This window comes from Eucalyptus grandis, chromosome 11 (genome assembly GCF_016545825.1).
Source record: "Eucalyptus grandis isolate ANBG69807.140 chromosome 11, ASM1654582v1, whole genome shotgun sequence".
In the NCBI taxonomy this organism is placed as follows: Eukaryota; Viridiplantae; Streptophyta; class Magnoliopsida; order Myrtales; family Myrtaceae; genus Eucalyptus; species Eucalyptus grandis.
The window spans coordinates 18,313,469-18,327,987 of record NC_052622.1 but is presented as its reverse complement, the minus strand read 5'-3'; the positions used below and the strand labels follow the sequence as shown (position 1 = coordinate 18,327,987).

General features: G+C 43.8%; 2 protein-coding genes across 2 annotated transcripts; both read left to right on the top strand.

Moving 5' to 3' along the window:
* Positions 1-3,163: 3,163 nt before the first annotated feature.
* Positions 3,164-6,155, top strand: LOC104427351 (oligopeptide transporter 5-like). Its single transcript, XM_010040454.2, has 6 exons — positions 3,164-3,619; positions 3,872-3,969; positions 4,079-4,648; positions 4,734-4,995; positions 5,136-5,318; positions 5,538-6,155. The coding sequence occupies exons 1-6, from the start codon at positions 3,164-3,166 to the stop codon at positions 6,153-6,155; spliced, it is 2,187 nt and encodes a 728-aa protein (XP_010038756.2).
* Positions 6,156-7,806: 1,651 nt separating this feature from the next.
* On the top strand, positions 7,807-11,440 carry LOC104427350 (oligopeptide transporter 5-like). The gene is made up of 7 exons (XM_010040453.2): positions 7,807-7,903; positions 8,435-8,877; positions 9,110-9,207; positions 9,314-9,883; positions 9,970-10,231; positions 10,360-10,542; positions 10,823-11,440. The coding sequence occupies exons 1-7, from the start codon at positions 7,807-7,809 to the stop codon at positions 11,438-11,440; spliced, it is 2,271 nt and encodes a 756-aa protein (XP_010038755.1).
* Positions 11,441-14,519: the final 3,079 nt, after the last annotated feature.

Sequence of the window (14,519 nt, the reverse complement as noted above, 5' to 3'; positions counted from 1 at the left end):
GTTCGGTTTAGGACGTAAACTATATAGATGCTATAAAAGGCTTAGTTCAGGATCCCACTACTCATCATATTACTTCCCGGGCGAGGTCTCCGATCAAAGTCTAAAAGCTCTCCATTTCTGATTCTCCTGTAGCTGGATCTAGCTCCATGGCCACGCTCGACAAGTACAAATATGGTGGTATTACATGCCAATCGATCGAATTCGAGAGACAGAGAGAGGTCCTGGAAATCAGGAGATGGACACAAATTGACGAGGACGGAAAGATTCTTGCAGCTAAAGAGGCCTAAGCCTTTGCATCCAGGGCTTTTCTATGTTCACTCGCGGGGCTCCCCCTGGGGCACGTCCGAGGTCGTGACTGCGCTGGGGCGATGCACCAGCGACCGAGTCTTTTGAGATTCAGCGATGGAACGAGATCGCGGGTGACGGTTGGCGTGAAGTGCGAGTGCATCGGACCGAGACGGTGCAGACGCCGAGAAGTCGGAATCGGCCGAGCTGGCCTCTAGCTCTTGGTTCTTTTTCGTGGAGCGGAGCTGCCCGAATAAAACGATCAGCAAGAACATGATGTACTTGCGGGGAACTGGGAATCTTTCCCTACAGTCCTGCAAAAACAAATCCAACCATCTGCAAAGTGAAAGAGCAAGAGCCTGGTTAGCCATTAGCCTAACGTAAGCCCCCCGACACGAGCAGTAAAACTCGGGCGCACTGGCTTGCGAGCCTACATCCGTCTGCCTCTTTCTGTCCGTGGAAATTCGGTTAACGAAAGAGGTAATGACACACGTGATCGGCCCCGACACCTGCGTTTCGGATCATGAGACAGGAATCGCTGGATAGTCGGTGACCCAAATCGCGTTCATCGCTTTCTCAATTGGTAAGTTACTTGGAATGTCGGCTAGAATCATTAGAGATAATCGCAAAGAGTGCGAATAGATTGAAAAAAAAAGGATAATTACTGGTTGCTTGCTCTAGTAGTCACCATTTCCACATAGGAACAAAGAGTTAGGAAATTCAAAACTCCCCTTCTCCTCTGGACAAGGGGAGTTTATGGGGTTCTCTGTCCAGGTCAAAGTTCAGGAATGCACCTAGCTGACTAAAAAAAATGAGAGATAATGACGTCACAAGTGCCCGAACCTTTTTCCTTTCAATGAAGCACCCTTTTTTTTTTTTTCTGTTCAATCAAGTATCTCCATTTTACAAATGTGCACTAATTCAATGCCTCCATTAAAATCACAAACCGAAAACACAACATCGACATCTAGCATCCTCGAATGGCCTTCACACCACGTTTGATTTGGCCTTTTGAGACAATACCATGTTAGTGGATACATATCATACGGCTAAAATCGTCCAAGTCAACACTCTCCCTTTCTTCTTATCATCTAACACCTAAATGGAGATGGCACAGACCTTTTTCAAATAAGCAAGCCACATTTGCGGAGTGAGAGTCATGTTAGCAGAATCACATGACATGTTAATTTTTTTCAAGGAGGGTTTAAGTGTAGCAAATCTAAAAACTTGAGATACTTGATTGAATAAAAAAAAAAAAAAAATAAAAAGAATTTAGACATTCCATTTGTAAAATCATAAAAATTCAAGTATTATCTCGAAAAGGAATGAATTGCTAAGCAGAAGCTCATCTTAATAATATGACCAAAGGCATGGACCATGCAGCATTTTTAGCAACGAACATTCAATTTCCTGGCCATCAGAACTATTATGGTGGCAGCTGGGTGGTCAATTTTTCGGTTCTTCTTTTGTGGGTCTTCCATTATGTTTTTCAAAACTGAACATAGGACTGAAACCTAGGACAAATCATTATATGCGAAACAAGAGATTCATCGAACTCAGCCCGTCGTGTTCGCCATTATAAACAACATGCACCGAAAGTAGTCCGAATTGAAAAGCACAAACTTGCAATCTTTCGGATGATTATGTCGATCTGTCGCGCCGAAGCGCCAAGCATGAATTCCGGATTCCGAATCGTTTCCTCTGCCTCCTTTATCAATCCCTCCTCCCTTTATCCTCAACAAATCTTAACCAGCACTTTCACAGGCTTTCATAGATTTTCTATTTCTGGGGACAAAACGAATTCGTCAGTTTCATTTGTTCAAAGTTCGCGAGTTGTTGCAGACGAAAGAACAAGCTCTGTTCTAGAATGTCAGTCAGCGCGAAAGCTGCCATGAAAAACAAACTTGAAGCCCCTTCAGGTCAACAGGAAAACTGAAACGATACCGGGGGACCCAAGGAGTTCTCTAAACCTTCAGTTTGCGACGGTCTCAGGAATTCTTTCAACTGACTTAACCTCCTTTCCTTTTGTGATTGACTTCCGTTTTGGAATGGTGTTGTGAACATGCGTGAAACCAGCTCATGGGTTCTTCAGCTTCCATCTGATCTCGGACACGAAGGATTGGGTTAATTGTTTGATCTCTTTGTTGCCTGATACTTAAGAGGTTGATATGTGGCCTCCTGCAAGAACTTTTGCAACCTGAATTCATCCGGGTGATAGTGCAAGAATCATCTTTCAATAGCACAGGGCAGATAGAGAGAGAGAAAGAGAGGGTGTTGTGAAATACAACAAAAGAGAAGTGGAAGTCTCTCTGGTTTCAGAAATGCCCATCAAAACAGAGGAGAAACCCATCTTGAACCGTGACATTGACGTGGGGCCATGCAAAGATGGTGACTTTGGCCTCAGGGAGTCAGGAACAAAACCCAGTAATCTCTCTCTCTCTCTCTCTCTCTCTCTCATATTAATTGAATTTGGTTGTGTTTTATGTTTGCCAGTTTAAACCCTTCATAAGTTCCATTATCTGCTATTCACGATTCAGTGCAATAGACTGAGATGTTCATGCAAAAGATGGCAACTTTGTGCCAATGGAGACTTCGGTGCATGAACTCTATGATAAATTGCGAACGCGACCGGCTAAATTTTGATAGCCTTCAGCCTAGAGAAGTCTTACGCATAAGTGGAAACGACGTGAAAGACACGGAAAAGTAGAAACAAAATTGACCAACCATCTACCACAGTAATTGTTCTAATGAATAGGAATGGTTGCCGCTAAAATGCTACATAGCCTATGCTTCTGGTCATTATTAAGATGAGCTTCTGCTTAGCAATTCATTCGTTTTACATCCACCTTGTTTGATCCGCATTCTGAAGCATCTATTCATGATTATTCCAGCCGACATTCCCGGCGACTCGCCAATTGAGGAGGTGAGGAACGCAGTTCCAGTCACTGACGACTCAACACTCCCCGTCCTGACAATCAGGACATGGGTGTTGGGGCCACTCATGTGCGCCATCACGTCTTTCATGTACCAGATTTCCACGTACAGAAGGAGCGGGATGTGGGTCAGTGAGTCGTGCGCCCAAATTTTACTGCTTGTGCTGGGGAGACTCATGGCCTCCACTCTTCCTGCCAAGATGCTGGGGATCCCGGGAACAAACTGGAAGTTTTCTCTCAATCCAGGACCATTCAACATCAAGGAGCATGTGCTGGTGGTCATCCTCTCCACGACAGGATTCGAATCGGTTCAGATGATGGGGACCATCGAGGCCGTCAAGGTGGTGTATCACAAGAATATAAGTGTTTGGGCTTCCATTTTGTTGATCATGACATCTCAGGTGAGTTCATTTTCCTGCACTTTGCTTTACAAAAGAGACTAATAGTTGGCATTCACTCTGGAGAATCTCGGGGCAAAATCAGCTCAACTTTGGCGAGCGTGGAACTTACTTAACATGAATGTTAACTTACAGGCTAACCAAACTAGTGGTTATGCAAAAAGTCATGCCCTGTCTCCTGTAGTATCAAATCTGTGTTGCTAGGACACTATAAACACTTGCTACAGAAAGCAACTTACTCGTTTCAATTTGCAGATGATAGGATATGGTTTTGCTGGAGTGTTCAGAAGGATTCTTGTGGACAATCCTTACATGTGGTACCCCTATATCGTACCAAAAGTATCTTTCTATAGGTGTGCTCTATACTTCGAACTACGTACTTCATCTCTGCCCGGCACATTCCTTCCACAGACCTCAATGCATCTAACTTTTTTGATCTTGTTCTTGCTGACTGTATTGCAGAGCGCTCCATGACAAAGAACCGAGACCTAGAGGCCGGCTCAGCGGATTCCAAATTCTCATGATTTGTGCTGTCTCTGTCTTTGCCTATTCCATCGTTCCTGCCTACTTCATGCAAACTATCTTGGTGTTGTCATTCCTCTGCTGGATCTGGAAAGACTCAGTCACGGTGCATCAACTCGGCGCGGGATTCTATGGTCTTGGGATTGGTTCTCTTGCCCTTGACTGGGACTCGGCTACAGCTTGGGTGGGCAACCCTTTGATCTTGCCTAGGTTCACAATCGTGAACACACTGGTTGGATTCGTGGCTTTAATGTACGTGTGCATTCCGGTGGCCTATCAGATGAATTTGTTTGACGCGAAGAAGTTCCCAATATTAAATTCAGGTTCATTTGATTATTCGGGAAACGAGTATGATGTTACACGGGTGCTTGGAGAAGAGTTAAAACTTAACGAGCAGGCGTACAGGGAGTACTCAAAGTTGTACATGAGCATTGGCTTTGTCATACAAATGGGATTCGGATTCGCTGCACTCACTGGAGCATTGACTTATTTTCTTCTGTTCCACGGAAGGTTGGGCGCTTTCTCTAGTACCTTAGAAACGCTCTCCAGTCATCTTCATCTGTACTAACTACGGTACGATCTTGGAAATTTTCAGGGAGACCTGGCAGCAGCTGAGGCAGTCAATGAAAAACGAGAGCAAGTCCGGCGACATTCACAACGAGCTCATGAAGAAGTACGATCCTGTCCCTCGGTGGTGGTTCTACACGATTATCGTGTCGATGGCTATTCTTGGCATTGTCAATTGCCAGCTCTTTGGCCAAGAATTCCAACTTCCCACTTGGGCATTCCTACTTTCCTTGGCTATACCATCCATCTTCATTCTTCCCCTGGGCATGATTGAAGCTACCAATGGCACTGTAAGCGACAACGAAACTATAGTCCTCAGATTTGAGTCCGGTTTCAGACCTTTACATCGCAGTTTTCCCCATCCAAATTTGGATCACCGGCCGAGAATAGGGTCTTAATTTGTCTCATTTATCTTTTCCCTTGGGCGCAGTACCTCGGAATAGGCGGTGTCGCCGTGTTGCTCATCGGCCATATATCCCCAGGGAGGCCTTTAACCAGCATCAGTTTCCCGGCCTATGCCCAAAGCACTAAGATGCACGCCATCACGTTTTTAGCCGAGTTCAAGCTAGGGCATTACGTGAAGATCCCGCCGAAATCCATGTTCCTTGTTCAGGTATTCGATGCCCATTTCGAAACCCAAGACAGTGACATATCCTGAATTAGGAAACTGGTGTGAAAGGATTATCAACTCCAAATTTTGCTTGATCCTATTTCCTGCATTTTATCTGACCAACTGCAGTATAGTTCATCACGTTCATCCTCCATTTTTCTAATCTAATCAACACAGTCATCTCAATGCATCTTTACGTCCGACTTTCTATGTGCCTCCTAGATCTTCGGCTCGCTTCTCTCCAGCTCTGTCAAGCTTGGTACTGCCTGGTGGGCCCTTACGTCGGTCGAGAACATTTGCGACCGAGACAAGCTGCCTAAGGGGAGCATGTGGACATGCCCCGGGATCCAGAACACCTTGACCAGCTCCATGGTATGGGGCGGGATCGGGCCGGCCAGGATTTTCTCGCCAGGGGCCTACGGGCGAGTCTACTACTTCCTCCTGGTGGGGGCGGCCGCACCCCTGGTGGTGTGGCTCGCGGCCAGGGCCTTCCCAGGGAAGAAATGGATCCGGCTCATCAACTTCCCGGTCATCTTCATGTCGGCCGCAACCGTGCTCCCGGCTCAGCCGGTGCACTACTGGACGTTCTTCGCGGTGGCGGCCATGTACCACCTGGTGGCCCGGAGGGTGGCAAAGGGGTGGTGGGCCCGGCACGTGTACGACGTGTCTAACGGGTTGGACCTTGGGTTCGCCTTCTGTGGGGTGCTCGTCACTGTGTGCTTTGGGTTTTCCGAAATACTGGGGCCAGCCTGGTGGGGCAGGGACTTCGACTCCTTCTGTCCGCTGTCCGAGTGTCCGACCGCACCGGGCGTCGTCCACGAAAACTGCCCCGTCTTCTGAGACTCGCCGGACTAGAATTTCAGTGTCGAAACCCACAGCTTTTTCTTCGAGTGGCTGTTGTTCTCAGGTTTCTAGATTTCAATGTCGCCGCCTCAATGTTCTTGAAGGCGTCTTTAGTTTTCGGTATCGACCACGCGGCGATCTTCACCTCAGGCCGCCGGTCTGGGCACCAGGGATCGATGTCAATGGCTAGGCTGCATTCTCTTCCTTCATATCTTTCAATGTGAGCTAGGGTGTTGGAAGTACTTGCATGGTTCAACGACGATTAATTTTGCCATTCTTTCAATAACTTAAAAACACATTTATTCAGGAACACTGATAAAAGATAAATAGAGAAAAGATAAATCAATTGTACAATTAAGGAATTTCACCGAGCGTACTTTTTAGTGAAAAATGAATATAGTTTACTTACTGCTTTTTTCATTTTATCCCTTTTATCGAGCTAATTTTACGTTATTTCTCTTTAAAACTATTGCATTACACTATTGGATTAATAAATAAAAAGATGGCAAACAAGAAAACTTGGAAGGTAACACAGAATAGTATTTTGTCTAGATAAATAGAACATGTTTTCGTTACCCTTTTTTTTTTTTCTATTATGCTTCTTTTTGGAAATTTTTTTCCACATTAACGTATAAGGAAATTCCCTAGTAAATCTATGCAAACTCAAAAAATAAAAGGACAAAACCAAAAAGTGAAAAAAAAAAAAAAAAAAAAGGAAATAAACTCATGATGAAAAATATCAGGCCAAAAAGGTAAAATGCCACGTCAGACCACAGCTTGGGGACCAACAATGACCACCATAAGCCATGCAGCATTTTTAGCAATAAGCATTCTTAGGTAATCAGAACAATTATTATGGCAGTTGGGTGGTCGATTCCATAACTTCCTTTCTGGGTCTCCCATAATGGTTTCCAAAATTGTACACAGGATTAAAAGCCTAGGACAAATCTTTATATGCGAATCCAAAGATTGTTCTCCAGGCTTAATCAACAAGCTTGAATTCAAATTCGAATCATCTTTTTTTATGTGATCTTCCATATTGTTTTCGGGCCATGTTAGATGTTCTATTTCTGGGTACAAGACGAAATCATCAGTTTCGTTTGCTCTAAGCTCATGAGCTGTTGCAGATGAAAGAACAAGCTCAGTTCTAGAATGTCTGTCAGCGTTGGAGCTGCCATGATAACAAACTTGAAGACCTTCAGGTCAACAAGAAACTGAAATGAGTTTACCTTCTTTCTCAAAGACAGCTTTCCTCCTTAATCCCCTACGAACATGCGTTACCTCAAAACCTCAATTCACAACGATCTCAGGAACTCTTTCAACTACCTAACTTCCTTGTCGTTTTCTTGGTTTTGTTTTTTCAACGGTTCTGGAAACGCGCTTGAAACCCGTTCCTGGGCTTTGATCTCTTTGGCTGAGACCCTCTTGTACTTGGACAAGGAGAATTCGGTTGCTTGATCTCTTTGACTCCTGATATCTAAGATCTGGATGTGTTCTTCTGCAAGATATTTTGCAACCTGAATTCATCCAAGTGATAGGGCAGGAGTCACCTGGAAAAAAGCACAGGGTAGAGAGAGAGAGAGAGAGAGAGAGGGTGTTGTGAAATACAAAAGAAAAAAGGTAGAAGTTTCTGTCTTCAGAAATCGCCATGAAAACAGAGGAGAAACCCATCTTAAACCATGACATTAATGTGGATCCACGCAAAGATGGCGACTTTGGCCTCAAGGATTCAGGAACAAAACACAGTAAGTTCTCTCTCTCTCTCTCTCTCTCTCTCATTAATTGCATTTGGTTGTGTTTTATGTTTGCTAGTTTAAAGCCTTTGTAAGTTTCATTACCGTGGAAGATATTGCCTACCCTATAATATTTTGCGATTTGGTGGAATAGACCGAGATATTTGTGCAAAAGATGACAACTTTAGGCTAATGCAGACTTCGGTGCTTGAACTCTGTGATAAATTGAGAATACGACAGGCAAAATTTTGATAGCCTTCGACCTAGAGAACAATCTTTTGCTTCCCATTTGAGGATTGTCTGAGGTTTTAATCCTATCCACAAGTGGAAACAATGTGGAAGACATGGAAAAGAAGAAACAAAATTGACCAACCATCTGCCACAATAATTGTTCTAATATCTAGGAATGGCTGCTGCTGAAGTACTACGTAGCCTATGCCTCTGGTCATTATTAAGATGAGCTCCCGCTTGGCAATTCATTTGTTTTCCTACATCCGCACTGTTTGATTCATGTTCTGAAGCCTCTGTTCATGATGATTCCAGCTGACATTCCCAATGACTCACCCATTGAGGAAGTGAGGAACGCAATTCCAGCCACTGACGACTCGACGCTCCCTGTCCTAACAATAAGGACATGGGTGTTGGGGCCACTCATGTGCACCATATTTTCTATCATGTACCAGCTTTCCTCGTATAGAAGGAGCCACATGATCATCAGTGTGTCATGCGCCCAGATAATACTGCTTCTGGTGGGGAGACTAATGGCCTCCGCTCTTCCGGCCACGATCGTGAGGATCCCAGGGACGAACTGGAAGTTTTCTCTCAATCCTGGACCATTCAACATGAAGGAGCACGCGCTGCTGGTCATCCTCTCCACGACAGGATTTGAATCCACTATTGCCATAGGGACCATCAATGTCATCAAGGTGGTATATCACAGGAATATAAGTGTTTGGGCTTCCATTTTGTTGGTCATGACATCTCAGGTCAGTTCATTTTCCTGCACTTTGCATTACAACCACAAAGAGACCAAACATTTTGAATGCGTTATGGAGAATCTCAGAGCAAAACCAGCTCAACTCTGGCAAGTGTGGAACCTACTTAACATGAATGTTATGTTACAGGCTAACCAACCTTGTCTATTGTAGTATCGAATTTGTGTTGCTAGGACACCAGAAACACTAATTGCAGAAAGCAACTTACTCTTTGAATTTGCAGATGATAGGATATGGTTTTGCTGGAATGTTCAGAAGGATTCTTGTGGACAATCCTTACATGTGGTACCCCTTAATCGTACCACAAGTTTCTTTCTACAGGTCTGTTTTATACTAGGAACTACGTACTTTATCTCAGCCTGGCACATTCCTCCGACCGAAGTGTGCGTCTAACTGTCCAATCTTGTTCCTGCTAACCATATTGCAGAGCGCTCCATGACAAAGAACCAAGACCTAGGGGCCGGCTCAGCGGATTCCAAATTGTCATCATCTGTGCTGTCCTTGTCTTTGCCTATACCATCGTTCCCAACTACTTCATGCAGACTATCCTCGCGGTCTCATTCCTCTGCTGGATCTGGAAAGACTCGGTCACGGTGCATCAACTTGGCGCGGGTTACAATGGTCTTGGGCTCGGTTCTCTTGCCCTTGACTGGGAATCGGCTACAGCTTGGGTGGGCAACCCTTTGATCTTGCCTAGGTTCACGATCGTGAACACACTCGCTGGATTCGTGCTCATAGCGTATGTGTGCATACCGGTGGCCTATTGGATGAATGCGTTTGACTCGAAGAGGTTCCCAATCTTCGCTCAAAAACCTTATGATTATTCAGGAAAGGAGTATAATGTTGAACGGGTTTTTGGAGAAGACTTACAATTTAACGAGCAGGCGTACAGCGAGTACTCGAAGTTGTACATGAGCATCGCATATGTCTTCAAACTGGGATTCACATTTGCTGCCCTAACCGGAACAGTGACTTATTTTCTTCTGTTCCACGGAAGGTTTGGCCTTCTTTCTAGTACATTAGAAGGAATACTCCGGTCATTTTCATCCATACCAATTAGAATATGATTTTAGAAATTTTCAGGGAGAGCTGGCAGCAGCTGAGGCAGTCGATGAAAAGCGAGGGCAAGTCCGGCGACATTCACAAGGAGCTTATGAAGAAGTACAAGCCGATCCCTCAGTGGTGGTTCTACACGATTATCGTGTCGATGGTCATTCTCGGCATTGTCAATTGCCAACTCTTTGGCAAAGAAATCCAACTTCCCACTTGGGCATTCCTACTTTCCTTGGCTTTACCATCCATCCTCATTCTTCCCCTGGGCATCATTGAAGCTACCACTGGCGCTGTAAGCGACAACTCAGCTATTGTCTTCAAATTTGAGTCCGGTTTCGGCCTGTTTTACTCGTCCGATTTCGACCCCTGGCCGAGAGTAGAGTCTGGATTTGTCTCATTCATCTTTCCTCTTGGGTGCAGTACCTTGGACTATCGGTTCTCTCCGACTTGATCATCGGCTATTTATACCCGGGGAGGCCTATAACTAGCGAAACTTTCCCAGCCTATGTTCAAAGCACTAAGATGCACGCCATCGGGTTTTTAGCCGAGTACAAGTTAGGACATTATATGAAGATCCCGCCGAGATCCATGTTCCTTATTCAGGTACTCAATGCCCACCCCGAAACTTATGAGACGGTAACACGTCTTGAATCAGGAAACTATTATGAAGGCTTATTGAGGTAACCCTACTTTAAGGAATGAGTGAGACGCGCTAGGGGACTTATATGACAACGTCCTTCAAACTTTGGTCGATCCTAATTCCTGCAATTTATCCGACCAACTGCATTGCAGCTCATTACATTCATCCTCTATCTTTCTAACCTAATCAACACACTCGTCTCAACGCATGCTCACGTCCTACTTTCTTCCGGTGTGTCTCTAGATCTTCGGCTCGCTCCTCTCCAGCTCCGTCAAGCTGGGGACCGCATGGTGGGTCCTGACATCGGTCGAGAACATATGCGAGATCGACAAGCTGCCCAAGGGGAGCGTGTGGACGTGCCCGTCACTCCAGCCAACCCTTACCCACACCTTGACATGGGGCGGGGTCGGGCCGGCGCGGATGTTCGGGCCGGGGGGATACGCGGGGCTCTACTACTTCTTCCTGGCGGGGGTGGCGGGGCCCCTGGTGGTGTGGCTAGCAGCCCGTGCCTTCCCGAGAAGGAAATGGATCCGGCTCATCAACTTCCCGGTCATCTTCATATCGGCCTCCTTCCTGATGCCAGCCAGGCCGGTGCACTACTGGACGTTCTTCGTGCTGGCGGGGGCGTACCACCTGGTGGCCCGGCGGGTGGCGAAGGGGTGGTGGGCCCGCCACGTGTACGACGCGTCCAACGGGATGGACCTCGGGAACGCCTTCTTCGGGGTGCTCCACACGCTGTGCTTCGGGGTATCCCAGATACAGGGGCCGCAATGGTGGGGCAGGGACTTCGACGAGTTCTGTCCGTTGTCCATGTGTCCGACCGCGGCGGGCGTCGTCCGCAAGAAGTGCCCCGTCTTCTGAGACTCGCCGGACTTCAATTCCAGCACACAAGTCCCAGCAATAGCTTTTCCTTAGTTTTCGAGTGGCTGTTGTTCTCAGGTTTGTAGATTCCTGTGTCGCCGGCATTGTGGGGATGTCGCCGCCCCGTTGTTCTTGAAGGCTGTCTTTAGTTTTCGGTCTCGACCATGCGGTGATCTTTGCCTCGGACCGCCCGTCCCGGCGCCAGGGATCGATGTCAATGGCTAAGCTGCGTTCTACTCCTTCATGTCTTCTGGTGTGAGCTCCAGGGTTTTGGAAGCATTTTACATGGTTCGACGACCGAAGAGTTACATGCCCGTGGAGAGAGTGCGCTAAACCATAGCAATACGATGTGGAGAATTTAGACAAAACGATGTTTGCGCTGTAGGAACGATTAAGGAATTTCACCAATAATGAAAAGTAGATATAGTTTACTCATTTCTTTTATCAATTTTATCTCTTTTCTCTCGCTAATCTTACGTGTTTTCTCAATAAGACTAAAACGCATTACAATACTAAATTAATTAGTAAAGGGTTAAAAATCACTAAAAATTCCGATTTGGTATGCCTTTGATAAATTCATCACAATCTAATTTTTTGATTATGAAAAACCCTAAATTAGTACACATTTGACAAATTTACTCATAACTAATTTTTATTACAAAAAATCACTAAACTAATATATTTCCTCCATTAATTTCCCTTAAATTGGATTAATATCATGAATTACAAATTATTGCAATTGTGATAAACGGAAGGTAAAACCCTAAATTAGTTCGGTTATCATCTGTCATGTGTCATTCAACTCAGCAATTTAACAGTAAAATTTAATAAAAACTAACTGGGGTAAATTTGTCACTAGCGAACCAATTTAAGATTTTTTGTAATCAAAAAATTAATTTGAGAGTAAATTTGTCATGAGTTTATTCATGATATTAACCCATAAGTAAAAATATGGCAAGATGGAAAATTCAAGAGCTAAGACAAAATGGTATATGTTAAATGGAAAATGCTTTCGTCCCGGTACTCTCTTTTTTTTTTTTTTCTAATATGCTTCTTGCGGGAATTTCCCTTCTTTTTCACGTTAACCGCAAAGAGAAATTCCCTAGCAAATCTATGCAAACTCAAAAATAAAAAGACAAAACCAAAAGAGGATAAAAAAAGTCTACATAAAAGAAGAAATTAAAAAAATGTTCCGGGCCGAAAAAGAGGAACGCCACGTCAGACCACTGGTTGGGGTCACGTGCTCGGACAAAAGGGGCGCGATTGCACGCATGTGCAATGGAAAGACGGCCTTGACGTACCCGTAGCAATAATGCCCAAAAGGCTTAAATCATTCCATTTGTATTTAATCCGTTCGGTGCACGAGCCACCCCCCACCTCCACTAATTTATTTAATTATATGTATAGATCTAAATATCAAGACTTATAATAGCCTAATTAATAAAAAGGTGTGTCGTAAGTCTCGTCGAGATGTTCTTTGCCACTGTTCTAGTAATTTGATGTTGGATCTTTATTCATTAATACTGTTAAGGAATATGCGTATCTTTTGAATGTCTCTTATTAGATAAGAATAAAAAGGAATATTGAAAATTTGAGTGATTAAACTCAAACACGCTATATTGGAGGGCAATGGAGAGGAAGAGTAATTATTGTAATAGGATGCTCACGGGCGATTTTATCAATTCTTTCTCCCTCATTTCAAACCTTTGATTGAGATTTCGATTTTACAAGACTCCGAATTGATAAAAAGGGAGAGAAACCACGTATGTATTCTTCCTTCTATTGTGAATTTCCTTGAAGTCGGGATGTGTTTGGACATCGGCAATGAAACCATCGGAGTAGATTTGGACGCCCTGTTCCCCTTTCTTTGTACTGTTTTCAGCCTATTGGAATGGAGCGTAAGTAGATCGAAATGGGGATTGAAAATTACCGCACCCAACATTTCTTTTTTTATTTTTTTTTATCGAAGGAGAGCGGGAATGAGTGAAAATCAACAGGGAATGAATTAATTTTAAAAAAGCCAGCATGCAAGTGGGTTATTAATTAAGTTTGTGTCGGTACCTCTTCCATGGAAAAAAATTTGACGTGATAAGTGGACTTGCCTAATTTGCTGTCGTATCGCAGCAATTAGAACCGTTGAAAAGTCAAAATCAGAAAAAAAATAAATGACACATTTCAATTTCAGCATGTCACCATATGCTAGTATCGTCTAGATTAATTCCCATTCCGATTCCTTTTGTCTTTATTTGACTTGCCTCTTTCTTATTTATAGACGAGGATTTCATCTTAGGTTATAGCCTCTTCCAAATCTTCTATTTATGGTCAAGTGAAATCAACCTACCTAGTATAGTGATACAATAAAGAAGATTAAAGCCATGTTTGATAAACGGTCAAATAGTAAATTGTTTTTTATTTTATTTCCGGGAGTAGTTTTTGAATATTGTGTTTAGTAAAATTTTTGTTCTTAGGAACAAATTTCTATTTTTTTTATTCCCTTTAAAACAAAATAAAGAATAAATTGGGAACAATTCTAAAATCAAGCCCATATTTTATCTTTTTATTTTCTATTTTCTTATTATTCTTCTTCTCTTTTCTTCTTCTTCATCTACCACCACCACCATGGTTGTCGTTTGCCGCCCATCGCTGCCGATCACCAGCAACCAGTCTGACGAGCTTGCCAATGGTCAAGTGGGCCTCGCCTAGCCTTGTCAAGACTTGATCTCACTCGATCTAGGTGAGGCTGCTCGCCCAGCCATGGCTCGACCAAGCCTTGCCCAAATATCGGTAACACTTCGATGAGGTCGCTAGCCCTCGTGCGATCACTTAGGTCATCCCAAGGCCGGTGATCGGCCATTTGAAGAAGAAGAATATAAGAAAGAAAGGAAAAAAAGAAAAGAGAAAAAGTAATAAAATTATTCTAAAATTAAAAGAAAATAATTTGGAGCATAAATTTTAGCACTCAATTCTATTATAAGAATTAAAATTTTAGACAGTTATTAAACGGCTTAAAATACTTATAAATTGTTTCCGGGAATAGAAGCGTTATCAAACGCACCCTAAAGTACTTAAAATTAAATTC

What these genes read in the sequence shown, in the direction of transcription:
- LOC104427350 (XM_010040453.2), top strand. Translation starts at nt 7,807, where the DNA reads ATGAAAACAGAGGAGAAACCCATCTTAAACCATGACATTAATGTGGAT. An exon ending in TTGAAGCTACCACTGGCGCT is followed by an intron (nt 10,232 to 10,359) that starts GTAAGCGACAAC and finishes TCTTGGGTGCAG; the next exon opens with TACCTTGGACTATCGGTTCT. An exon ending in GATCCATGTTCCTTATTCAG is followed by an intron (nt 10,543 to 10,822) that starts GTACTCAATGCC and finishes GTGTGTCTCTAG; the next exon opens with ATCTTCGGCTCGCTCCTCTC.
- LOC104427351 (XM_010040454.2), top strand. Translation starts at nt 3,164, where the DNA reads ATGATTATTCCAGCCGACATTCCCGGCGACTCGCCAATTGAGGAGGTG. An exon ending in TGTTGATCATGACATCTCAG is followed by an intron (nt 3,620 to 3,871) that starts GTGAGTTCATTT and finishes TTCAATTTGCAG; the next exon opens with ATGATAGGATATGGTTTTGC. An exon ending in TTGAAGCTACCAATGGCACT is followed by an intron (nt 4,996 to 5,135) that starts GTAAGCGACAAC and finishes CCTTGGGCGCAG; the next exon opens with TACCTCGGAATAGGCGGTGT.